The sequence below is a fragment of the Cololabis saira genome, chromosome 23 (assembly GCF_033807715.1).
Source record: "Cololabis saira isolate AMF1-May2022 chromosome 23, fColSai1.1, whole genome shotgun sequence".
In the NCBI taxonomy this organism is placed as follows: domain Eukaryota; kingdom Metazoa; phylum Chordata; class Actinopteri; order Beloniformes; family Belonidae; genus Cololabis; species Cololabis saira.
Genome location: NC_084609.1, coordinates 34793475 through 34819291, shown reverse-complemented (window position 1 = coordinate 34819291; position 25817 = coordinate 34793475). Strand labels below are relative to the sequence as shown.

At 36.5% G+C, this 25817-nt stretch overlaps 1 protein-coding gene across 1 annotated transcript in view; it reads right to left on the bottom strand.

Annotated features, from left to right (window-relative positions):
- The window catches only part of glt8d2 (glycosyltransferase 8 domain containing 2), a 34948-nt gene that overhangs the window by 3593 nt on the left and 5538 nt on the right, over positions 1–25817 (bottom strand). The window contains exons 3-10 of the mRNA XM_061714883.1: positions 23328–23403; positions 17818–17872; positions 10502–10591; positions 9085–9286; positions 8595–8712; positions 8424–8508; positions 3075–3187; positions 1266–1432 (exon numbers count right to left, since the gene is read on the bottom strand). Coding sequence (XP_061570867.1) covers positions 1266–1432; positions 3075–3187; positions 8424–8508; positions 8595–8712; positions 9085–9286; positions 10502–10591; positions 17818–17836 — 794 coding nt within the window. The 5' untranslated portion in view covers positions 17837–17872; positions 23328–23403. The remainder of the gene's footprint in view (positions 1–1265; positions 1433–3074; positions 3188–8423; positions 8509–8594; positions 8713–9084; positions 9287–10501; positions 10592–17817; positions 17873–23327; positions 23404–25817) is intronic.

Genomic DNA, 25817 nt, shown 5'->3' with positions numbered 1-25817 from the left:
CAAGTAGAGCTGCGTATCATCAGCATAACAATGAAAGTGTATGCCGTGATTCTGGATTATACTTGGCTGCATGTATAAACTGAACAAGATTGGCCCTAGCACTGAACCCTGCGGAACACCATAACAGACCCTCGACTGTTCTGAAGAAACCTCATGTACATGAACAAACTGGAACCTGTCAGATAGATATGATTTAAACCAACGTAGAGCTGTCCCTTTAATCCCAACAACATGCTCTAACCTGTGCAGTAAAATGCTGATCTACAGTGTCAAAAGCAGCACTGAGGTCCAGTAGAACCAGTATGGACAATAATCCCTTATCTGAGGTCCAGTGGAACCAGTATGGACACTAATCCCTTATCTGAGGTCCAGTAGAACCAGTATGGACACTAGTCCCTTATCTGAGGTCCAGTAGAACCAGTATGGACACTAATCCCTTATCTGAGGCCATAAGAAGGTCACTCGTGACTCGAACCAGTGCTGTCTCTGTGCTATGATGCATTCTGAACCCTGACTGAAAGACTTCAAACAGATCATTTCTATACAAATAGTCACATAACTGGCTTGAAACTGCCTTTTCAGAATTTTAGATACAAATGGAAGGTTAGAAATTGCCCTATAATTACCTAATTTGTCTGGGTCAAGAGAAGGTTTTTTAAGTAAAGGTTTAATTACTGCGACTTTGAAAACCTGTGGTACATATCCTAAACTTAGGGATAAGTTAATTTGGTCCAGTATTGTCGTACCAATAAGAGAAAAAACATTTTTGAATAGTGGAGTCGGGATGGGGTCTAACATACATGTGGTTGACTTAGCTCTATTAACGAGTGAGGTCAGCTCAGGGAGGTCTATAGGATCAAAACAGTCTAGAGTCAAGTCAGAGCCTAGGGAAGTCGCTAAAGCTGAAGAAACGCCCACAACCAGGTTGTGGTTGATTTCTTCTCTAATTCTCGTGATTTTACTGTTAAAGAAGCTCATAAAGTCCTCACTACTGAGAGCTGCAGGAATGCACGGCTCCACAGAGCTGTGACTCTTTGTCAGCCTGGCTACAGTGCTGAACAGAAAACGTGGGTTACTTTTGTTATCCTCTATCAACGTTGAATAATAAGCTGTTCTTGCTTTGCGAATGGCTTTTTTATATACTATTAGAATATCTTTCCATTCACGATAGGAGTCTACAGACCAGGAAAGCTTATTGTCAAGAAATGGTAATATCTCGTGAGCTAGAAATGTAAAGGTCTGCAGAGAAGTGTGTTGGCTGACACCTGAAATTCATCTCCATCCATCTCTCCAGCTGCTTGGTGATCTTCTGCTCCCTCCACTCCTTGATGTCTGCGACAAACACCCCGGGGTTGAAGGAGCAGTCGTTGGGGTTGATGGCCAGGTCCTTCACTTCCTGTTTCCTGTAGTCCAGGAAGCCCATGTAGGTGGTCTGCAGATCAGGAATATCAGAACCAAAGTCCAGCATTTCTGAGGTGAACTGTGGCAGGTCCAACACAAATGTGATTATTTCACTCTTTAACAAAAGCATTTATTACACATTTAACCCTTGTACTGTCTTCGGGTCAAAATGACCTAATTCTCCTTCCTTCTTTCCTTTTTTCCTTCTTTTTTCCCTTCCTTCCTTCTTTCCTCCTGCTCTCTCCTTCCTTCTTCCTCTTCTCTCCCTTCCATCTTCCATCTTCCTTCCATCCATCCTTCCATCCTTCCATCAATCCATCCATCCATCCATCCAACCTACCCACCCTTCCTTCCTTCCTTCCTTCCTTCCTTCCTTCCTTCCTTCCTTCCTTCCTTCCTTCCTTCCTTCCTTCCTTCCTTCCTTCCTTCCTTCCTTCCTTCCTTCCTTCCTTCCTTCCTTATGCCCTTCTTTCCTTCCTTCTTTTTTCCCTTCCTTCTTTCCTCCTGCTCTCTCCTTCCTTCTTCCCTTCCTCTTTTCTCCCTTCCTCCCTTCTTTCCTTGTTTTCTCCCTTCCTTCTTCATTTCCTTCCTTCCTCCCTTCCTTCCTTCCTTCCTTCCTTATGCCCTTCTTTCCTTCCTTCTTTTTTCCCTTTCTTCCTTCTTTCCTCCTGCTCTCTCCTTCCTTCTTCCCTTCCTCTTTTCTCCCTTCCTTCCATCCTTCCTTCCTTCCATCCTTCTTTTCTCCCTTCCTTCTTTCTTCCCTTCCTTCTCCCTTCCTTCCTTCCTTCCTTCCTTCCTTCCTTCCTTCCTTCCTTCCTTCCTTCCTTCCTTCCTTCCTTCTTTACATCCTTCTTTTCTTCCTTCTTTTCTTCCTTCCTTCCTTCCTTCCTTCCTTCCTTCCTTCCTTCCTTCCTTCCTTCCTTCCTTCCTTCTTTACATCCTTCTTTTCTTCCTTCCTTCCTTCCTTCCTTCCTTCCTTCCTTCCTTCCTCTCTTCCTTCCTTCCTTCCTTCCTTCCTTCCTTCCTTCCTTCCTTCCTTCCTTCCTTCCTCTCTTCCTTCCTTCCTTCCTTCCTTCCTTCCTTCCTTCCTTCTTTACATCCTTCTTTTCTTCCTTCCTTCCTTCCTTCCTTCCTTCCTTCCTTCCTTCCTTCCTTCCTTCCTTCCTTCCTTCCTTCCTTCCTTCCTTCCTTCTTTACATCCTTCTTTTCTTCCTTCCTTCCTTCCTTCCTTCCTTCCTTCCTTCCTTCCTTCCTTCTTTACATCCTTCTTTTCTTCCTTCCTTCCTTCCTTCCTTCCTTCTTTACATCCTTCTTTTCTTCCTTCCTTCCTTCCTTCCTTCCTTCCTTCCTTCCTTCCTTCCTTCCTTCCTTCCTTCCTTCCTTCCTTCCTCTCTTCCTTCCTTCCTTCCTTCCTTCCTTCCTTCCTTCCTTCCTTCCATCCTTCTTCCCTTCCTTCCTTCCTTCCTTCCTTCTTTCCTTCCTCCCTTCCTTCTTTACATCCTTCCTTCCTTCCTTCCTTCCTTCCTTCCTTCCTTCCTTCCTTCCTTCCTTCCTTCCTTCCTTCCTTCTTCTCTTCCTCCTTCCTTGACCCAAAGACAGCACAAGGGTTAATGGATTGAACTAAAATGCTGTTCATAGTTGAAGTTTAAAGCCAGTAGTGTGCAGAGATGCACCTGCATGCCGATGCTGCGAACCATCTCGTGCGTGGGGGGCAGGTCGCAGTCGGACGCAAAAGCAGCTGCGTGTCCTGATTTCAGCTGGACATGAAACAAATCCTTGATGTCACCTGTTGAAGAAAACAGAGACAAGTCTGGTGAATCTTCATGAAATAAAAACTGGTTTCTTTCTAACAACCCAATTCCAAAAAAAGATGCTTTAAAATCTAAAGTGAAAAAACTAAATGTACAAATGTCATAAAACATTTAGAATCATCTGGTTGAAAGATGGAAAAACTAATATATAGGTAATATATTAGTTTCACCTTTTAAGTTGAATTATTGAAATAAATTAACTTTTACACCATATTCTAGTTGAATTATTGAAATAAATTAACTTTTACACCATATTCTAGTTGAATTATTGAAATAAATTAACTTTTACACCATATTCTCGTTGAATTGTTGAAATAAGTTAACTTTTACACCATATTCTAGTTGAATTATTGAAATAAATTAACTTTTACACCATATTCTAGTTGAATTATTGAAATAAATTAACTTTTACACCATATTCTAGTTGAATTATTGAAATAAGTTAACTTTTACACCATATTCTAGTTGAATTGTTGAAATAAATTAACTTTTACACCATATTCTAGTTGAATTATTGAAATAAGTTAACTTTTACACCATATTCTAGTTGAATTATTGAAATAAATTAACTTTTAATTCAATTCAATTCAATTTTATTTATATAGCGTCTAATACAACAGAGTTGTCTCTAGACGCTTTACAGAGACCCATACCCAGAACATGACCCCCGAGCAGATATTACATAAACAATGGCAGGTAAAAAACTCCCCTAGTGGGAGAAAAACCTTAAGCCAAACAGTGGCAAGGAAAAACTCCCCTTTAGGAGGGAAGAAACCTTGAGCAGGACCAGGCTCATCAGGGGGGACCCTCCTGCCGAGGGCCAGACTGGTGGGTCAGGGACGGCAACAGCACAGCAGGCAGGTGGAAGCAGCAACGGGATGACCGGGGGTGGGGACCGCAGGCCAGCACACAGCTCCCGAAGCTCCGGCCCAATCAGCAAGTCCCAGGTTGGGGTGCAGGGTCAGGAAAAGACTTGTGCTCCGTAATGCAAGCTACAAGCCACCCACGGCCACCTGCAGGACAAAAGAGAGAAAAGGGAGGAGAAGGGGGGGGCAGCAACGGGATGACCAGGGGTGGGGACCGCAGGCCAGCACACAGCTCCCGAAGCTCCGGCCCAATCAGCAAGTCCCAGGTTGGGGTGCAGGGTCAGGGAAAGACTTGTGCTCCGTAATGCAAGCTACAAGCCACCCACGACCACCTGCAGGTTCCGGTGTCCGGCAAAGGATGCTGCAACATGGACAAAAGAGAGAAAAGGGAGGAGAAGGGGGGGCCAGCACAAGAAACTACAGGAGCGACTCTGACACACTAAAGTTTACACTACCTAGAGATTTACCAACACCAGCTAGAGGTTTACTAAACACTAACTATAGGCTTTACTAAACAGAAAGGTTTTAAGTTTAGTTTTAAAGGTGGAGGTGGAGTCAGCCTCCTTAACCCAGATTGGAAGTTGGTTCCAAAGTAATGGTGCCTGATAGCAGAACGCCCGCCCTCCAAATCTACATTTAGATACTCTAGGAACTACGAGTAAACCTGCACTCTGAGAACGGAGAGCTCTGACAGGAACATAAGGCACTATCAGGTCTTGCAAATAATGCGGAGCTAAGCCGTTTTGGGCTTTATACGCAAGTAATACAATTTTAAATTGGATTCTGAATTTTACGGGTAACCAATGGAGCGACGCTAACACTGGAGAGACGTGGTCTCTCCTGCTAATTCCTGTCAGTACTCGTGCTGCTGCATTTTGGATCAGCTGGAGCCTATTCAGCAAATTACTTGGACATCCTGCTAACAACACATTACAGTAATCTAGTCTAGAAGATACAAACGCATGAACTAGTTTTTCTGCATCACTCTGTGAGAGGATTTTCCTAATCTTTGCAATATTACGGAGATGGAAAAAGGCTATTTTACAAACCTGATTGACATATGGTTTAAACGACAAATCCTGATCGAAAATAACACCAAGATTTCTCACAGTTGCACTGGAAGCCATCGCAACACCATCTAATCCCTTCCTAAGATGCTCTGGACCAAGAATGATAACCTCTGTTTTATCTGAATTTAGAAGCAGGAAATTTCTGGACATCCAGTCCTTGATGTCCCTAAGACATGCCTGAAGTTTAACTAACGGTTCTGTTTCATCCGGCTTCATAGACAAATAGAGCTGCGTATCATCAGCATAACAATGAAAGTGTATGCCGTGATTCTGGATTATACTTCCCAACGGCTGCATGTATAAACTGAACAAGATTGGCCCTAGCACTGAACCCTGCGGAACACCATAACAGACCCTTGACTGTTCTGAAGAAACCTCATGTACATGAACAAACTGGAACCTGTCAGATAGATATGATTTAAACCAACATAGAGCTGTCCCTTTAATCCCAACAACATGCTCTAACCTGTGCAGTAAAATGCCATGATCTATAGTGTCAAAAGCAGCACTGAGGTCCAGTAGAACCAGTATGGACACTAATCCCTTATCTGAGGCCATAAGGAGGTCATTCGTGACTCGAACAAGTGCTGTCTCTGTGCTATGATGCATTCTGAACCCTGACTGAAAGACTTCAAACAGATCATTTCTATACAAATAGTCACATAACTGGCTTGAAACTGCCTTTTCCAGAATTTTAGACACAAATGGAAGGTTGGAAATTGGTCTATAATTAGCTAAGGTGTCTGGGTCAAGAGAAGGTTTTTTAAGTAAAGGTTTAATTACTGCGACTTTGAAAACCTGTGGTACATATCCTAAACTTAGGGATAGGTTAATTTGGTCCAGTATTGTCGTACCAATAAGAGAAAAAACATGTTTGAATAGACGAGTCGGGATGGGGTCTAACATACATGTGGTTGACTTAGCTCTATTAACGAGTGAAGTCAGCTCAGGGAGGTCTATAGGATCAAAACAGTCTAGAGACAAGTCAGAGCCTAGGGAAGTCGCTAAAGCTGAAGAAACACCTACAACCGGCTGGTTGATTTCTTCTCTAATTCTCGCGATTTTACTGTTGAAGAAGCTCATAAAGTCTTCACTACTGAGAGCTGCAGGAATACACGGCTCAACAGAGTTGTGACTCTTTGTCAGCCTGGCTACAGTGCTGAACAGAAAACGTGGGTTACTTTTGTTATCCTCTATCAGCGTTGAATAATAAGCTGTTCTGGCTTTGCGAATGGCTTTTTTATATACTATTAGAATATCTTTCCATTCACGATGAGAGTCTACAGACCTACAAGAGTACCACTTCCTTTCCATTTTACGCACGTTTTGTTTCAACATGCGGATATCTGAATTGTACCAGGGAGTTAAGCTCCTGTGGCTAGAAACCCTCCTTTTCAAAGGAGCAACTTCATCTAAAGCTGAATGCAACAAATCAGCAGTGTTACTAGCAAGGAAATCAACATCTGCAGAGGTAGAACCCAGGTCACTGGCCTCGACTACATCACTATTTCGCACTGTCGTAAGATAACCAATGGCCTCCCTAAATTTAACAATAACTTCATCAGACAAACATCTGCTAAAATAATACCTCCTATTTTGCACTTCAACATCAACAAAATTAAATTCAAACGTTATTAAGTAATGGTCGGATAAAAGGGAGTTTACAGGTGACACCAACAGACCATCAGTTTCAACACCGTAGGTGAGAACGAGATCGAGAGTATGATTAAAACAGTGCGTCGGTTTATCCATTTTTTGTGAGATACCCATTGATTCTAGAAGAGAATCGAAGGCTAATTTAAGATTATCGCTTTCAACATCCATATGAATGTTAAAATCACCCACTATGATGAATTTATCTGTGCTGATCAATAATCCAGAAAGGAAATCTGAAAATTCAGACAAAAACTCCAGATACGCACCAGCAGGGGGCCGGTACACTACCACTAACACAACTGGCTTCTCTGATTTCCGGCTCGGAAATTTCAGACCAAGCATGAGGCTTTCAAATGTATTATAGTTGCACTTGGGTTCAATTTTTGTTTGAAGACCGGAGTTATAAATTGCTGCGACTCCTCCGCCTCGGCCCGTGCTTCTAGGAATGTGATGATTAAAGTAGCCGGGCGGAGTTGATTCACTTTTACACCATATTCTAGTTGAATTATTGAAATAAATTAACTTTTACACCATATTCTCGTTGAATTGTTGAAATAAGTTAACTTTTACACCATATTCTAGTTGAATTATTAAAAATAAATTAACTTTTACACCATATTCTAGTTGAATTATTTAAATAAATTAACTTTTACACCATATTCTAGTTGAATTATTGAAATAAATTAACTTTTACACCATATTCTAGTTGAATTATTGAAATAAATTAACTTTTACACCATATTCTAGTTGAATTATTGAAATAAATTAACTTTTACACCATATTCTAGTTGAATTATTGAAATAAATTAACTTTTACACCATATTCTAGTTGAATTATTGAAATAAATTAACTTTTACACCATATTCTAGTTGAATTATTGAAATAAATTAACTTTTACACCATATTCTCGTTGAATTGTTGAAATAAGTTAACTTTTACACCATATTCTAGTTGAATTATTGAAATAAATTAACTTTTACACCATATTCTAGTTGAATTATTGAAATAAATTAACTTTTACACCATATTCTAGTTGAATTATTGAAATAAATTAACTTTTACACCATATTCTAGTTTAATTATTGAAATAAATTAACTTTTACACCATATTCTAGTTGAATTATTGAAATAAATTAACTTTTACACCATATTCTCGTTGAATTGTTGAAATAAGTTAACTTTTACACCATATTCTAGTTGAATTATTGAAATAAATTAACTTTTACACCATATTCTAGTTGAATTATTGAAATAAATTAACTTTTACACCATATTCTCGTTGAATTATTGAAATATATTAACTTTTATACCATATTCTTCACCTGTATCTATATTCTACATCTGGGCTGATGTGGACGTACGTAGCATAGGAGGCTATTTCAGTTGCTAGTATGGTTGGCTGTCTGTACAGTCATGCAAGTTTAATGCTATTAAAGCACTTTAAACTTGAAATCAAAGCATTTAGTTTTTTCATATATAATAAACACATTTCTATGCAGTTTAGAAGTTTTGGGGCTTTTTTTTGGCTCCTGCGCTGCTGAAATCGGGGCGTCCCTTATTTCTATTTCTGAAAGGTTTTCAGCCCTAATGCTAGCTGAGCTGATGCGCATGCACGTACCTTGCACGATGACATCATCATCTACGTATATCACTCTCTTGTGGCTGATGTCCAGCAGGGGAAGGTAAAGGCGGACAAAGTTGAGCTGCAAGACAAAGTAACGTCCGCCTCAGAAACAGAGTCCGTGTGGACTTGAGAGCTAGCTCAGAGGTTTGGGTTCTGGAAACTCACTGGATGTAAGAGATCCGGTCGAGAGGAGTCCGGCTTCACCTTTCCTTGCAGAACCATGGGGTTAAATTCCAGTATCTTATACTGGATCCCCTTCAGTTTGGTCTTCTCTATGTACCTCCTGGACAAAAACAAGTCACATGGAACCAGATATGAAATTCTCATCGCAGGCAGTAAAACTGGAATGTCAGGCGTTCCTGTATCTGATGACACTACATATATATAAAACTTATTTAATAATTAAGTTGGGTTAACAAGGAGTGTGAGAATCAAATAAAATAGGGAAAAATTGTATATTATACTTGCTTAAGATATGTTTAGATATTTATGTGGATATTTATGTAGTATATATTATCTGTTGAGAGGGATAGTTATAACTAAACTGCAGTTGCACTTTCTTTCAGTGTACAAGCACCAAAGCGTCTGATGCAGAGAGTCAGGTTAAACATGCACAAACAGAAAAATGGATGTTTTAGAAATTAAAAAACTCAACCTTGTAAGTCTGACAGCGTCACGAAGAGTTACAATGTAGAAGAAAACACTGGCTCCTGTGTTGCTGATGATGCTGTTGATGGTTGCCATGGTTGCACCCATGCGCTCCTCCGATGCACAGATGACGACGGAGACCACATCGTCTGCCGGGGACTGGACCGCAGGGAGACGTCGTCCTGCACCACCCGAGCTCTTCCTGTGACCTGAAGGAGACCCAACTTCAGACTGAGTTGTTCAAAGTATTTTGTGATGAACCGACTAGTTGAGTGTCACGTGAGACTCTTTACATGCAGTTAAGTGTAAATGTTTGCATCCTCTTACTTATGCCATGTTATATTGAGTAAAAACATACTAAATCTGATAATTGTGGGTCCAGGTATCATAGCAAATGCAACCTCAGATATACAAATATCCAGTACTCGAGTTGTAAAATAAAATCAGGGGGGATGGTGGATTTGATCATATGGGGACAGATAATTTGTGCTGATTACAAATAATATAATATATTACAAATAATAGCAGTGACCAAAACAGCTGCAGAAATACTGCAGGAATGACATAGCAGCAGTTAAATGCAGCCTTCTGTAAGCTTTAAATATCCACTGGGCTTACATCAAATACATCAAAACACAACAATAAAAAACACTTTTCTGAACTTATCAATATGACTCTGTCCTTCACAGGATAAGTAAAATGGATCACTGCAAAAACTCTAAATCTTAACAAGAATATTTGTCTTATTTCTAGTTCAAATGTCTCATTTTAGTAAAAAAAATCTCATTACACTTAAAACAAGACTCATCACTGGAAAAAACAACAATTTTCACCTGTTTCAAGTAGATTTTCACTTGAAATAAGTAGAAAAATCTGCCAGTGGAACAAGACTGTTTTGCTTGTAATAAGAAGATAAATCTTGTCCCACTGGCAGATTTTTCTACTTATTTCAAGTGAAAATTTACTTGAAACAGGTGAAAATTGTCAAATAAGTTATTTTTCTGGTGTTATTTTTCTGGTGATGACTCTAAATGTTGAAATAGCAGTAAAACCACATTCATTGATGAAATGACATAAGGGATGGAAAGGAGGGATGGCAGTTTTACAGGGGGGGATGATTTGGACCGTTTTTATTTCAGGGGGGGATGATTTGGACCGTTTTTATTTCAGGAGGGATGATTTGGACCGTTTTTATTTCAGGGGGGATGATTTGGACCGTTTTTATTTCAGGGGGGATGATTTGGACTGTTTTTATTTCAGGGGGGATGATTTGGACCGTTTTTATTTCAGGGGGGATGATTTGGACCGTTTTTATTTCAGGGGGGATGCCATCCCCCCTCATCCCCCTCAACTCCAGTACTGCCGCTGAAATCACACAGATGTGTGCAGGAAAGATTGGTGGTGAAGGCGACAGAGCGACGTACCCCGACTAGGCCGAGGGGACGGTCTGAGCAGCGTGCTGTACAGAACCAACGACACCAGCAGAACCAGCAGCACCACCAGGACCCGGTTAACTGGAACACGGACAAACATGTGCAGGAAAGCATTATAAAACCAAATCAAGTAACCCGGGCCAAGAACAATCGGGCGGTTCAAAATGCTAACATTCGGCTTTAATTAAAGTTATTTTTCTGACAGTTTACAGTGGTAATGTTTCATTTCTCTTTGTAGATTACCCAGGTAGTTATTCATTGATTATTAATTATTACTGTTATGATTATTATTATGATTATGATTATGATTATTATTATTATTATTATTATTATTATTACTACTTAGTGTTGGTGGGAACTAGCTTTTTTCTTGCAAAGGTCTTTAAACTTATGGCAGCTTTTTAACCTCATGACACAAAATAATATTATGTTTTAAATATGATCATATAAGCATTGTTTTGAATAATTTTCCGTGGATTGACTGATTAAATCTTGTGCAGATTTCCATCCCAAAGGCAGCAGATGGATGTTAATTCAGCATCTGTACAACAGACCAGAGAATAATAACAGCCATCTGTAAACGGTTACAGCTCTCTGTTTTATCTTTTTTCTGGCCACCCCTCTAAGTACCATGACTTATGGGAACTGGTAGAAGTCCCAAAGCACATTTCTCCTACCAGGGTTTCAAACACATAGTGACACCTTTGCATATAAATCTCAGCTGGTTAATGGTAAGAGAAAGACTACTTTATTCTTTATTAATACTTGTAAGAAATGTACCCATATCAAAAACCCTGCAAGTTTTATACAAAGAATTATGTTAGAGTTCAGAAAATCATATACAGCAAAAGACGTGCTCTCAGAGGGAACTTTACTGCCAAAAATAAAGACAAACTCAAAAGAATTCAAATTGTTAGTAAAGGAACATCTCTTGAATAGATACATATAAAACGTATTTAATTATTATTAAATTAAATTAATAAATAATGTAGACAGTATATGGGTATGTGTGTATATATGTATGTATATGTATATATATGTATATACTGTATGTATATTACAGGACTGTCTCAGAAAATTAGAATATTGTGATTTTCTGTAATGCAATTACAAAAACAAAAATGTCATCCATTCTGGATTCATTACAAATCAACTGAAATATTGCAAGCCTTTTATTATTTTAATATTGCTGATCATGGCTTACAGCTTAAGAAAACTCAAATATCCTATCTCAAAAAATTTGAATATTCTGGGAATCTTAATCTTAAACTGTAAACCATAATCAGCAATATTAAAATAATAAAAGGCTTGCAATATTTCAGTTGATTTGTAATGAATCCAGAATGTATGACTTTTTTTGTTTTTTTTAATTGCATTACAGAAAATAAAGAACTTTATCACAATATTCTAATTTTCTGAGACAGTCCTGTAGATTTAGATATAATATAAATAAATGAATATTTATTCAAAATGGTTATTGGTGCAAACTATGACAACTATACATTGTTTGAATTTGTTGATGTTATAAAATGTATGAATATGTATTGTTTTTATATCTAAATGTTAAACGGAATGACTTTTTATTTTTTCTTTATTTTCTGTTTTTCCTTTCTTTTTAAAATGCTACCTCTTAAGGTTTGCATTTAATTTTTTGTTGTAATGTTCTGTTTATTATGTGTCGGACCCCAGGAAGAATAGCTGCAGTTTAGCTGGAGCTGATGGGGATCCACATAAAAACTATAAAACTATAAACCTTTGGATGTAACTCATATTCTGCATAACGAGCATCCAGTTGTAAGTTTGAAATACTTTGAGTTTTTGATGACGTCTAATAAACCAGATGTTAAATTTTAAAAAGAAGCGTCTCCGTCCACGAGTCTGCTGGTCCTTGAACATTTAGACAATGTCCAAGGAAGAGGAACGGTTCAAGAATACATTTGTGCAGCTTCAGGTTTGTTTGAAGAGCCTCTTGGTAATCCACTACACTAATGGGAAAGTCCTTTCTACTAAACAAATGGCACTTTTCCACCAGCACCTACTCAGCTCTACTCATCTCAACTGGGCCTGGTTTCTTTTCCATAACAATTCAGCACCTGGAGCAGAAGTAGGAGGTTGGAGAAGCTGCTGTGACGTATTTGATTGTGTGATCTAAAGGAAGAAGACAACAACACTAAAGATGTAGAACCTGGAGGAGATGATAGATGTGCTGCTGGGTCTGTGACTTGTGTTTGATATCAAGTTAAAAAATGAGAGTGAGAGAAGCTTCAAACGGCAAAGGCTTTTTAATTTTTTTAGTTTGTCTCTGTGCTGCTGAAAAGTCAGCTGGAGCCGTGAGCAGCTATGAAGAGACAGAGCTCCTGGTAGATCTGGTCGTTCCTTATCTCCGTCTAGATCTTTTTAATTCTCTCCTCAGCACCAGGTTTATGAACACCTGCACCTCAGAGTTGGATCATGAAACAGACTTTTGCTGCCGTTGCTGGTTGAATAAAATGAACCAGAATCCGTCAGAGTCTCTTTCTCTGATTTCCTCCTCCTGACTCAGACGTCTGACTCCAACCCCCCGACCAATCGGTGTCCTGTAGTGTGATGATGTCAGATACAGCCCACTCAGCAGCTTAGAACCTCGGCAGAATAGTTACAGAAAAGTATCTATTCGGCACGTTAGACCCCTAGTGGGAAAGAACCAAACTGAGTGGAGTCGAGCTGAGTAGGTTCTAGTGGAGAAGCGCCAAAAAGCTCCATGATTGAGAGAGAAGCTGAGTAGAACTTGGTGATGCAGCAGGACATTGACCATAAACATGGAAAGAAATCCAGTTTTTGGAGTGGCCGTGCTTCCGTCCAGGCCGAACCCCAGCAGGCTGCTGGGGATGGACACCAGACGCCCTACACATGTCGGAGCTGGAGCACTTCTGGAGAGACAGGGGAACCAACCAGCTGATGCCACGGGCTCCACTAAACCAGGAGTCGGCAACCCGCGGCTCTTTAGCGCCGCCCTAGTGGCTCCTGGAGCTTTTTCAAAAATGTTTGACCTTTTTTTCTTCTTTTTTTTTCCTTTTTTCTTCTTTTTTTTTTCCTTTTTTCTTCTTTTTTTTCCTTTTTTTTCTCTTTTTTTCTTCCTTTTTCCTTTCCTTTTTAATCTAGACATTTCAACTTTTTTCTCGACATTTCGACTTTTTTCTCAAAATTTTGACTTTTTTCTCGACATTTCGACTTTTTTCTCAAAATTTTGACTTTTTTCTCCACATTTTGACTTTTTTCTCAAAATTTTGACTTTTTCTCAACATTTCGACTTTTTTCTCAAAATTTTGACTTTTTCTCAACATTTCGACTTTTTCTCAACATTTCGACTTTTTTCTCAACATTTCTAATTTTTTCTCAGCATTTCAACTTTTTTCTCAAGATTGTACTTCAACATTAATCTCGACATTTCAACTTTTTTCTCGAAATTTCGACTTTTTTCTCGAAATTTTGACTTTTTTCCTCAACATTTCAACTTTTTTCTCCTCGACATTTCGACTTTTTTCTCAAAGTTTTGACTATTTCCTCGACATTTCAACTTTTTTCTCAAAATTTCAACTTTTTTCTCAAAATTTCGACTTTTTTCTTGACATTTCGACTTTTTTCTCAAAATTTTGACTTTTTTCTCCACATTTTGACTTTTTTCTCAAAATTTTGACTTTTTCTCAACATTTCGACTTTTTTCTCAACATTTCGACTTTTTTCTCAACATTTCAACTTTTTTCTCAAGATTGTACTTCAACATTAATCTCGACATTTCAACTTTTTTCTCGAAATTTTGACTTTTTTCTCGAAATTTTGACTTTTTTCTCAAAATTTTGACTTTTTCTCAACATTTCGACTTTTTTTTCAAAATTTGGACTTTTTCTCAACATTTCGACTTTTTTCTCGAGATTGTACTTCAACATTAATCTCGACATTTCGACTTTTTTCTCAAAATTTTGACTTTTTTCTCGACATTTCAACTTTTTTCTCAACATTTCAACTTTTTTCTCAAGATTGTACTTCAACATTAATCTCGACATTTCAACTTTTTTCTCAAAGTTTTGACTATTTCCTCGACATTTCAACTTTTTTCTCAAAATTTCAACTTTTTTCTCAAAATTTCGACTTTTTTCTTGACATTTCGACTTTTTTCTCAAAATTTTGACTTTTTTCTCCACATTTTGACTTTTTTCTCAAAATTTTGACTTTTTCTCAACATTTCGACTTTTTTCTCAACATTTCGACTTTTTTCTCAACATTTCAACTTTTTTCTCAAGATTGTACTTCAACATTAATCTCGACATTTCAACTTTTTTCTCGAAATTTTGACTTTTTTCTCGAAATTTTGACTTTTTTCTCAAAATTTTGACTTTTTCTCAACATTTCGACTTTTTTTTCAAAATTTTGACTTTTTCTCAACATTTTGACTTTTTTCTCGAGATTGTACTTCAACATTAATCTCGACATTTCGACTTTTTTCTCAACATTTCAACTTTTTTCTCAAGATTGTACTTCAACATTAATCTCGACATTTCAACTTTTTTCTCGAAATTTTGACTTTTTTCTCGAAATTTTGACTTTTTTCTCAAAATTTTGACTTTTTCTCAACATTTCGACTTTTTTTTCAAAATTTGGACTTTTTCTCAACATTTCGACTTTTTTCTCGAGATTGTACTTCAACATTAATCTCGACATTTCGACTTTTTTCTCAAAATTTTGACTTTTTTCTCGACATTTTGACTTTTTCTCAGAATTTTGACTTTTTCTCAACATTTTGATTTTTTTCTCAAAATTTCGACTTTTTTCTCAAAATTTTGACTTTTTCTCAACATTTCGACTTTTTTCTCCTCGACATTTCGACTTTTTTCTCAAAGTTTTGACTATTTCCTCGACATTTCAACTTTTTTCTCAAAATTTCAACTTTTTTCTCAAAATTTCGACTTTTTTCTTGACATTTCGACTTTTTTCTCAAAATTTTGACTTTTTTCTCCACATTTTGACTTTTTTCTCAAAATTTTGACTTTTTCTCAACATTTCGACTTTTTTCTCAACATTTCGACTTTTTTCTCAACATTTCAACTTTTTTCTCAAGATTGTACTTCAACATTAATCTCGACATTTCAACTTTTTTCTCGAAATTTTGACTTTTTTCTCGAAATTTTGACTTTTTTCTCAAAATTTTGACTTTTTCTCAACATTTCGACTTTTTTTTCAAAATTTTGACTTTTTCTCAACATTTCGACTTTTTTCTCGAGATTGTACTTCAACATTAATCTCGACATTTCGACTTTTTTCTCAAAATTTTGACTTTTTTCTCGACATTTCAACTTTTTTCTCAACATTTCAACTTTTTTCTCAAGATTGTACTTCAACATTAATCTCGACATTTCAACTTTTTTCTCAAAGTTTTGACTATTTCCTCGACATTTCAACTTTTTTCTCAAAATTTCAACTTTTTTCTCAAAATTTCGACTTTTTTCTTGACATTTCGACTTTTTTCTCAAAATTTTGACTTTTTTCTCCACATTTTGACTTTTTTCTCAAAATTTTGACTTTTTCTCAACATTTCGACTTTTTTCTCAACATTTCGACTTTTTTCTCAACATTTCAACTTTTTTCTCAAGATTGTACTTCAACATTAATCTCGACATTTCAACTTTTTTCTCGAAATTTTGACTTTTTTCTCGAAATTTTGACTTTTTTCTCAAAATTTTGACTTTTTCTCAACATTTCGACTTTTTTTTCAAAATTTTGACTTTTTCTCAACATTTTGACTTTTTTCTCGAGATTGTACTTCAACATTAATCTCGACATTTCGACTTTTTTCTCAACATTTCAACTTTTTTCTCAAGATTGTACTTCAACATTAATCTCGACATTTCAACTTTTTTCTCGAAATTTTGACTTTTTTCTCGAAATTTTGACTTTTTTCTCAAAATTTTGACTTTTTCTCAACATTTCGACTTTTTTTTCAAAATTTGGACTTTTTCTCAACATTTCGACTTTTTTCTCGAGATTGTACTTCAACATTAATCTCGACATTTCGACTTTTTTCTCAAAATTTTGACTTTTTTCTCGACATTTTGACTTTTTCTCAGAATTTTGACTTTTTCTCAACATTTTGATTTTTTTCTCAAAATTTCGACTTTTTTCTCAAAATTTTGACTTTTTCTCAACATTTCGACTTTTTTCTCAAGATTGTACTTCAACATTAATCTCGACATTTCAATTTTTTTCTCGAAATTTTGACTTTTTTCTCGAAATTTTGACTTTTTTCTCAACATTTCAACTTTTTTCTCAACATTTCGACTTTTTTCTCGAAATCTTGACTTTTTTCTCGAAATTTTGACTTGTTTCTCGAAATTTTGACTTTTTTCTCAACATTTCAACTTTTTTCTCAACATTTCAACTTGTTTCTCGACATTTCGACTTTTTTCTCGAAATTTTAACTTTTTTCTCAACATTTCAACTTTTTTCTCGACATTTCGACTTTTTTCTCAAAATTTTGACTATTTTCTCGACATTTCAACTTTTTTCTCAACATTTCAACTTTTTTCTCAACATTTCAACTTTTTTCTCGAAATTTTGACTTTTTTCTCGACATTTCAACTTTTTTCTCGACATTTCGACTTTTTTCTCGAAATCTTGACTTTTTTCTCGAAATTTTGACATTTTTCTCGACATTGCGACTTTTTTCTCGACATTTCGACTTTTTTCTCAAAATTTTGACTATTTCCTCGACATTTCAACTTTTTTCTTAACATTTCAACTTTTTTTTCTCAAAATTTTGACTTTTTTCTTGACATTTTGACTTTTTTCTTGAAATTTTGACTTTTTTCTCAACATTTTGACTATTTCCTCGACATTTCAACTTTTTCCTCGACATTTCGCCTTTCGCCATTTGCCTTCATTCTAAGGCTTATACAAGACTTTTCATTTTTTGCGGCTCCAGACATAGTTGTTTTTTGTGTTTTTGGTCCAATATGGCTCTAAAACATTTTGTGTTGCGACCGCTGCACCAGCTTCTTATCCAGTCCTGTTTAATGCTTGTGTTCAATAACACCACGGGGGATTAGGGATGACTGACTCTGACTGTTCACTCAGCAGACAGATACATGACATTAGAGTCTTTACAGCCTCATTCATCTGTTTACTCCACCCCCCCATTACACCCTGGTAACCTCTAAAGCCACATGTGCATTAGTTACAAACAGAACACAGACTCGTTACCTCATTCCTTCACATTCAATTACATGTCCAGTATAACGGCTTGATTATTTGAAATATGCTTCATTTGCACTTACTTTTTCTCAGGAGAGCCATATTTCATGTTTTCATTTAGTGACATCTGCAAACACTCTGCAAGAGAGAGAGAGATGGAGGATGTGAGGAGACATTCCTGGGCTGGGATTGGAACGTGTGAGGAGCTGAAGGAGTTCCCTCAGCAATGACTAGCACCCTTTTATTATTAGTATCAGGGCCAGGCAGGAGAAAAATAAAAACTATATTTTAGAGGAGAAAGATTTTTTTTTTCATTATGCACTTCGAAAAAAAAATGTGGAAATGTCGAGAAAAAAGTCGAAATGTCGAGAATAATGTTGAAGTACAATTTCGAGAAAAAGGTCAGACTTTCGAGAAAACAGTCGAAATGTCGAGAAAAAAGTCAAAATATTGAGAATAAAAGTCGAAATGTCGAGGAAATAGTCAAAAAATTCGAGAAAAAAGTCGAAATGTCGAGAAAAAAGTCGAAATGTCGAGAAAAAAGTCGAAATGTTGAGATTAATGTTGAAGTACAATCTCGAGAAAAAAGTCGAAATGTTGAGAAAAAAGTCGAAATGTCGAGAAAAAAGTCAAAATTTTGAGAAAAAAGTTGAAATGTCGAGAAAAAAGTCGAAATGTTGAGATTAATGTTGAAGTACAATCTCGAGAAAAAAGTCAAAATGTTGAGAAAATGTTCGACTTTATTCTCAAAATTGTATTTCAACATTAATCTCGACATTTCGACTTTTTTCTCGACATTTCCACTTTTTTCTCGAAGTGCACAATTAAAAAAATTCTTCCCCTCTCAAATATTTTTTCTCCTGCCCGGCCCTGATTCTCTTCCGTAGCTGACAGACTGAAGTAGAGGAAAGGAAATGTGAAAGTGAAAGTAAAGGTGGAGAAACAGTGTGGAGACGGAACTGCCCCCATTGGGATTGCTGTTAGTCTGATTGTCCTAGAATCTGAAGAACAGAGCCAATACTTGTGTTGTGATGAAAAGGCACAGCTTTTTTTCCGTAAAGACGGGACCTTGCAGGTTACAGGGCCTAGATACACAAGGAAGAGAGCTGCACAAACAGTAGACACTCAACCTGAGCTGAAATAAACCTGCATCCTCCAAGATATTCTTACCTCACACACATCCTACCTGCTTTTTTGTTGCACTGTTTTTCTTTCTTTTTTACGACGGAGTATTAGGGCCAAACTAAGACAAAAAAAAAGGAAATTACGAGAATAAAGTCATAATGTTGCAAGAATAAAGTCGTAATAGAATAAAGTCGTAATATTATGAGAATAAAGTCGTAATATGAGAATAAAGTCGTAATATTATGAGAATAAAGTCGTAATATGAGAATAAAGTCGTAATATTATGAGAATAAAGTCGTAATATTACGAGAATAAAGTCGTAACATTACGAGAATAAAGTTGTAACATTACGAGAAGTCGTAATATTATTAGAATATAATTTATGAGAACTCTAACAGGAAGAGCATCTTCTCCCTGTGTTAAAATGAGGAATATTGAGCATCTTGTGAAGTTATGTTTATATATTTATAATATATTTAATATTACGACTTTATTCTCGTAATATTACAACTTTATTCTCAAAATATTACGACTTTATTCTCAAAATATTACGACTTTATTCTCGTAATATTATGACTTTATTCTTGTAATTTTACGACTTTATTCTCATATTATTATGACTTTATTCTCGTAATTTCCTTTTTTTTTTTGTCTTAGTTTGGCCCTAATACTCCGTCGTACTTTCCTGTACTGTACTAGATTGTATTTTTCATTCCAATGTATATACTGTTTATATTTTGTAATTATATATTTTTTACTTTTATACCCTTTCCCTGCATGTGTGTGTTGAGTTTACTGCTGCTGCACAAAGAGAATTTCCCCATTGAGGGAGAAATAAAGGATAATCTAATGTATTCTTATCTTAGATATGAACATGTGGTGTGATGTTAACAAATAACGGGTATTTCACTAAACAGTAACTCTGAAATAAATGTCTCCAGGTGACCAGCCTTGAAAAGTGAACGGCTCCAATGAAACCACGACCGTTTGAGTTTTCTGGATCTGTCTGGTAAATCTGCAGTTTCCTAAAGAAAGTTAACGTCTCTGTAGCAGGAAGAGATGGATGGAAGTCCCGCTCATCGCTGCAGAAACAAAACCTCACTCTGGTTTTGGTTTGATTACATTGTCCATGAGCAGGGCTGGGGATCCATTCAAATGTCAAGAATCGATTCTTAAGATTCAGAATCGATTATCACGATTTGATTCGATCAGATTCGATTCTGATATTGATTTGGGTTAGTGTTATTAAAAATGTTTTTTGAGCTGTTGCATGAATGATATGACTGTAGTTCTGCAACATATTACTACTACTATTATATTGAGATTCAACAGCAAGTATTGCAGCTAATGATGCTGTAAGGACCAATCAGCTCCCAGAATGCTGATAGAACTGAAGAACAGAAACATCGTGGGTCAGAATTACCAAACAGATCCAGGGAGGAAACAGAGACGCATGAAATCAGTTTTACTTTTTACCTCATTCTGTTTTTATTTTTTCCATTTTCTTGTCTTTTTCGGTTTTAAGTTTTTGAGAATTTGGTTTTTTCACATCATATGCAAATATAACCCCAAGAACAGTATTTGAGTGCCCTGAAAAGCGCTATATAAATAAAATGTATTATTATTATTAAAGTAATGAAATATAGACAATTTATGCAATTATAACTGAAAACTTTAATGTTTTCATACATTTAAACATATTTAAAGGCAAAAACATGGCACTAGTTTGGTGTCCAACAAAACATTCCTTTTTTGGGCAAAAACAAAAAAAAACTAAAGTTGTAATGTAATGATGAAAAAAAAAAATCGATCTTTAGACACGAGTCGATTTTTAGGAATTAATATGAGAATCGGTTTAGAATCGGAAAATGGATTTTTTCAACACGGGCCTATCCATGAGTCCTAGAAAGTGCAGGTATTGGATCGTGAGAGTGTAAAATAAACCTTGATCATGATCAGATCTGACACTAAACCCGAGTGAACGGGTTTCACAGCTTCTACTGATCTCTGCGGAGCAACACCAGAGTGGAGGAATAATTCTACCTTCATCTCTGTCTGAGACGTCACTAAAACCCGATAAATCTGAGTCGCTGGAGGGATGACATGTTTTCAGACTCCAGCAAATCCCAAAAAATCAGACTTATGTCCCAAATAAAAGATAAACTGCACTGTACGTTAAAGAAAATGTAACACTGTTGTCACAACGTTGGATGTGAGAGAAAGAGAAAGAGAAAGACAAAGAGAAAGAAAGAAAGAAACAAACAAATCAACATTGTATGGTAGAAAAAATGACTAAGAGGTGAAGTTAAAAAGTAATGATTACTCAGAAAATCTTTTGCCAAAGACTTTTCAGTAAAAACAGCTTTATTATTTGTATTTTTTTTCCTTCCAAAGGAAAAAAAGAAAGAAAAGGTAAAGACTGGAGCATTTAGACACTAATGAGGAAGAACTAAATGGATAAAACAAGAAGTATAAAATCATAAAATGAGTATATAGTTGTATGTAAACGCTGACTGTCGTTCTTCCTAAAAGCTGTTCACTCAGCAGATTGATACATGACATTAGAGTCTTTATTAGAGTCTTTACAGCCTCATTTCATCTGTTTACTCCAACCCCCATTACTTCCTGGTAACTTTGAAAGGGATTGTGACATGAAAAACACATTTTTCTTGATTTTTGTGTTTTGTTGGGTGTCTTGACATCAATTACACCCAAAAAACAACGAACTTTTAACATTCAGTGTATTGTGTGCTTTCTGGGATTTTCCGCATAACTATGCAAAAACGGCGCATGTGGTTTGGTGGCGGATCGTTACGTAACGCCCCGCTAAATCACCGCCCCCTCCACCCAGCTCCGTGCCTCCTCTCCTCTCCAGCGCACCATAAAGGCTGATTTATGGTTCCGCGTTACACCGACGCAGAGCCTACGGCGTAGGGTTACGCGGCGACGCGCACCGTACGCTGAACCCTACGGCGTAGGCTCTGCGTCGATTTAACGCGGAACCATAAATCAGGCTTAACACGGAGCTGTTTAGAGCCTCTTTTGTTCTGATCACCGGAGGAAAACTGCTAAGAAGACCCGCGGCCACTGACTGGACTTAAGATAAGGGGACACTGCTGCTTGCATGCCTTTATTTTTATGATTGTTTGCTGTGGACTGTCTGCTTCGCCCTGCTGCTTTTCCGTGCATGCTTCGCCTGTCGCTCCCGGCTTAACTCTCCGACGCCGCTGTGAGTGTATTGCTCGCGGGGAGCTGCGGTCCCGGTCCTCTGGTCCCGGTTGGACTTCATCCCCGGGCTGTAGTCGCCCTGTCTGGGCTGTGTGTCGGTGTTTGTGGTTCGGTGTGCGCGCGTGTGTGTGGAGACGCCGGCAGAAGTGTGTAGCGGTTGGTTGGAGGAGGTTTGGAGGAGGAGCGGCGCAATGATTAACAGGAAAGGGGGGAAAGGAAGCGTTTTTCACGGCGCAAAAAAACACTGTAATAAAAAGCCAGGAATAGAGTACTAGAGTGAAGTTTTTCTTGTTACACTCTTTTAGACACATTTGAGGGATGTTGGCCAAGACTTTTAATAGTGTTAAAAGCATGTTAAAAATGATGTCACAATACCTTTAAAGCCAAAGCCAAAGATGTTTCAGTAAAACAGCTTCATTATTATTATTATTATTATTATTTTTCCTTCCAAAGGAAAAAAAAGAAAGAAAAGGTAAAGACTGGAGCATTTTAGAGCAGAGGTTTTAACTGGTTTTGTCCCAGTCCCACCATTAGAACCAAGAAGCAACTCAGAGACCAACTGCTTTTGGGAATGTTTGTTTTATTTTGCACCTTGATTTTAAATAAAAGTATGGGCCTATATAAGCTATTTATTAGCATCAGTGTCTATTTTTATTTGCACCTTTTGCTATAAAAAAACAACAAAAAAACAAAAAACAGTCAATGAAAAATGAACAATAGGAAGCCAAGAGGGCTTAAAATGTTACAAAGTTCACTCTCACTCATTTGACATAATTTGGATGGGTAAATTATTCACAAAAATGAATAGGAAATGGAAAATAAATTGAGTCTAAATAAATATATATTTTTGAAATCATTGTTTTTCCATTTACAATTTCACGGATCACCTGCAATACCGCCACGGACCACCAGAGGGCCGAGGACCACCGGTTGACAATCCCTGGTCTAGAGCAACTAATGAGGAAGAACTAAATGGATAAAACAAAAAGTATAAAATCATAAAATTAGCTGTATATATATATATATATATATATATATATATATATATATATATATATATATATATATATATATATATATATATATATATATATATATATATATATATATATATATCAATGTAAGAGCTGATCTAGTTTCATCTGAATTGCCAGCGTGACCTGACTTGCAATAAACTGAGATTTAAAGCCAGAAAACATTTGCCAACACATGTGCCTGTTTTTCCCCCCAAGTCTCCCACCTCTTCCTTCCTGCAGCCCAGGGCCGGGTCTGTGAGCCTTCCAGTCCGTGAAGCCGTTATATTTCTGCACAAATGACTGACAAAAACACACATCTCATCATTCCCACATCTCAAAGCCGTAGTTTTTCCTGTGGCAGCTCTGTAATCAGGTGTTAGAGAGCAACAAGGCTCCAACTCCAGCACAAAACAGACCATTTTACAGCTGACTCCACTTTTTTGTGTCTACATTTTCATAGCACTCTTGAAACTGAAGGTTTCAGCAGCAGCAGTTGAAATGAAACAGGATGTGCAGTCTGCAGCAGCGTGCACCTTTCCAGTCGTGTTCTGCTGTTTGGAGCATCTCCAAACATCTGGAAGTGACTCGCTGCAGAGAATCCTCCAGAGAACAAAGACACTTGTGTTGCACAACTATCAATTATCCTGCAATGGTGTCATCGTAAATACTGTGTCCATTACATTTACATTCACATTAGGCCGGATTTATTATCACAGCTGAGCAGCATTACAGAGTAAATATCAGATCAAGTCTACTGTAAATCATTATACAATCATGTACAAGTTAGTACTCCTTGTTTTAACCATATTTATAACCATATTTGTAAAAGAAAAACATATAAAGATCTCCAGAATCCTAGTATATCTTAGCATTAGGCAAATATAACCTCAAATGCACAACATTGTATTTTTTTTACTGATATTTATTTGAAAAAACAAAAGAAAAAGAATCAAAATGAACTGAAAACCATGTGGGCAATTCTACGTCCCTCCAGATTCAGTAGCTTTTAGATTGACCCTTGACAACAATACAGGACTGTCTCAGAAAATTAGAATATTGTGATTTTCTGTAATGCAATTAGAAAAACAAAAATGTCATACATTCTGGATTCATTACAAATCAACTGAAATATTGCAAGCCTTTTATTATTTTAATATTGCTGATCATGGTTTACAGTTTAAGAAAACTCAAATATCTTATCTCAAAAAATTAGAATATTCTGGGAATCTTAATCTTAAACTGTAAGCCATAATCAGCAATATTAAAATAATAAAAGCCTTGCAATATTTCAGTTGATTTATAATGAATCCAGAATGTATGACATTTTAGTTTTTGTAATTGCATTAAAGAAAATAAGGAACTTTATCACAATATTCTAATTTTCTGAGACAGTCCTGTAGTGTATTTTGGTCATTGGAGAAGTGAAATGCAAATACAAGTTGAATTGGATGGCAGCGATATTGAAAGCGTAAACGAAATCAGATTTCTTGGAGTAATAATCAATCAATAATCAAATTAGCTGGAAATCTCATATTAAGCATGTACAAAACAAAGTTTCAAAGAGCATTGCAGTACTTTAACAGAGCAGAACAGGTTTTGGATCACAGGGCCTTCACATTCTTTACTGCTCACTAGTTCTTCCATATTTCACTTACTGTGCAGAAATGTGGGGCAATAACTATAAAACCAGGTTACACTCATTACTCGTACTTCAAAAGAGAGAAATACGATACATTCATAAGGCTGCATATGGAGATCACACTAACTCACTATTCTTACAGTCTAAAGTATTAAAACTCATGGATTTAGCTCAGGGGTCGGCAACCCGCGGCTCTTTAGCGCCGCCCTAGTGGCTCCTGGAGCTTTTCAAAAATGTTTGACCTTTTTTTCCCTTTTTTTCTTCTTTTTTTTTCTTTTTTTCCTTTTTTTCTTCTTTTTTCTTTTGTTCTTCATTTTTCTTTTTCTTCCTTTTTTCTCTTTTTTTCCTTTTTCTTCTCTTTGTTTCTTCTTTCTTTTCCTTTTTTTTCTTTTTTTCCTTTTTTCTCTTTTTTTCTTCCTTTTTATTTTCCTTTTTTAATCTCGGCATTTCGACCTTTTTTCTCAATATTTCAACTTTTTTCTCGAGATTGTACTTCAACATTAATCTCGACATTTCGACTTTTTTCTTGAAATTTTGACTATTTCCTCGAAATTTCAACTTTTTTCTCAACATTCCGACTTTTTACTCGACATTTCAACTTTTTTCCCGACATTTCGACTTTTTTCTCGAAGTGCATAATGAAAAATAAAATCTTCCCCCAGTTCTAACTAATATAGAAACATGCAGCATGTGTTGTCTTCATTCTAATTCTGATACAAGACTTTTCATTTTTTGCGGCTCCAGACATATTAGTTTTTTGTGTTTTTGGTCCAATATGGATCTAAAACATTTTGGGTTGCTGACCCTTGATCTAGTGGCATTTCAATCTGCACCAGTAATGTTTAAAGCAAAAAATAATTCGCTACCGGATAAACATTCAGAAATGATTCACTGGGAGGTAAGGGGGTTAGAATTTAAGGGGAAACCTAAACTTCAAATCTTTTTTGTGTATCAGTTTGTGGAATTAAACTGTGGAATGGTTTGAATTTGGAGTTAAAAGAATGTACAAACATGAAACAATTTACAAAGAAATATAAAGAAATGGTTTATTTGAGGTATAAAAGTGAAGACTTTC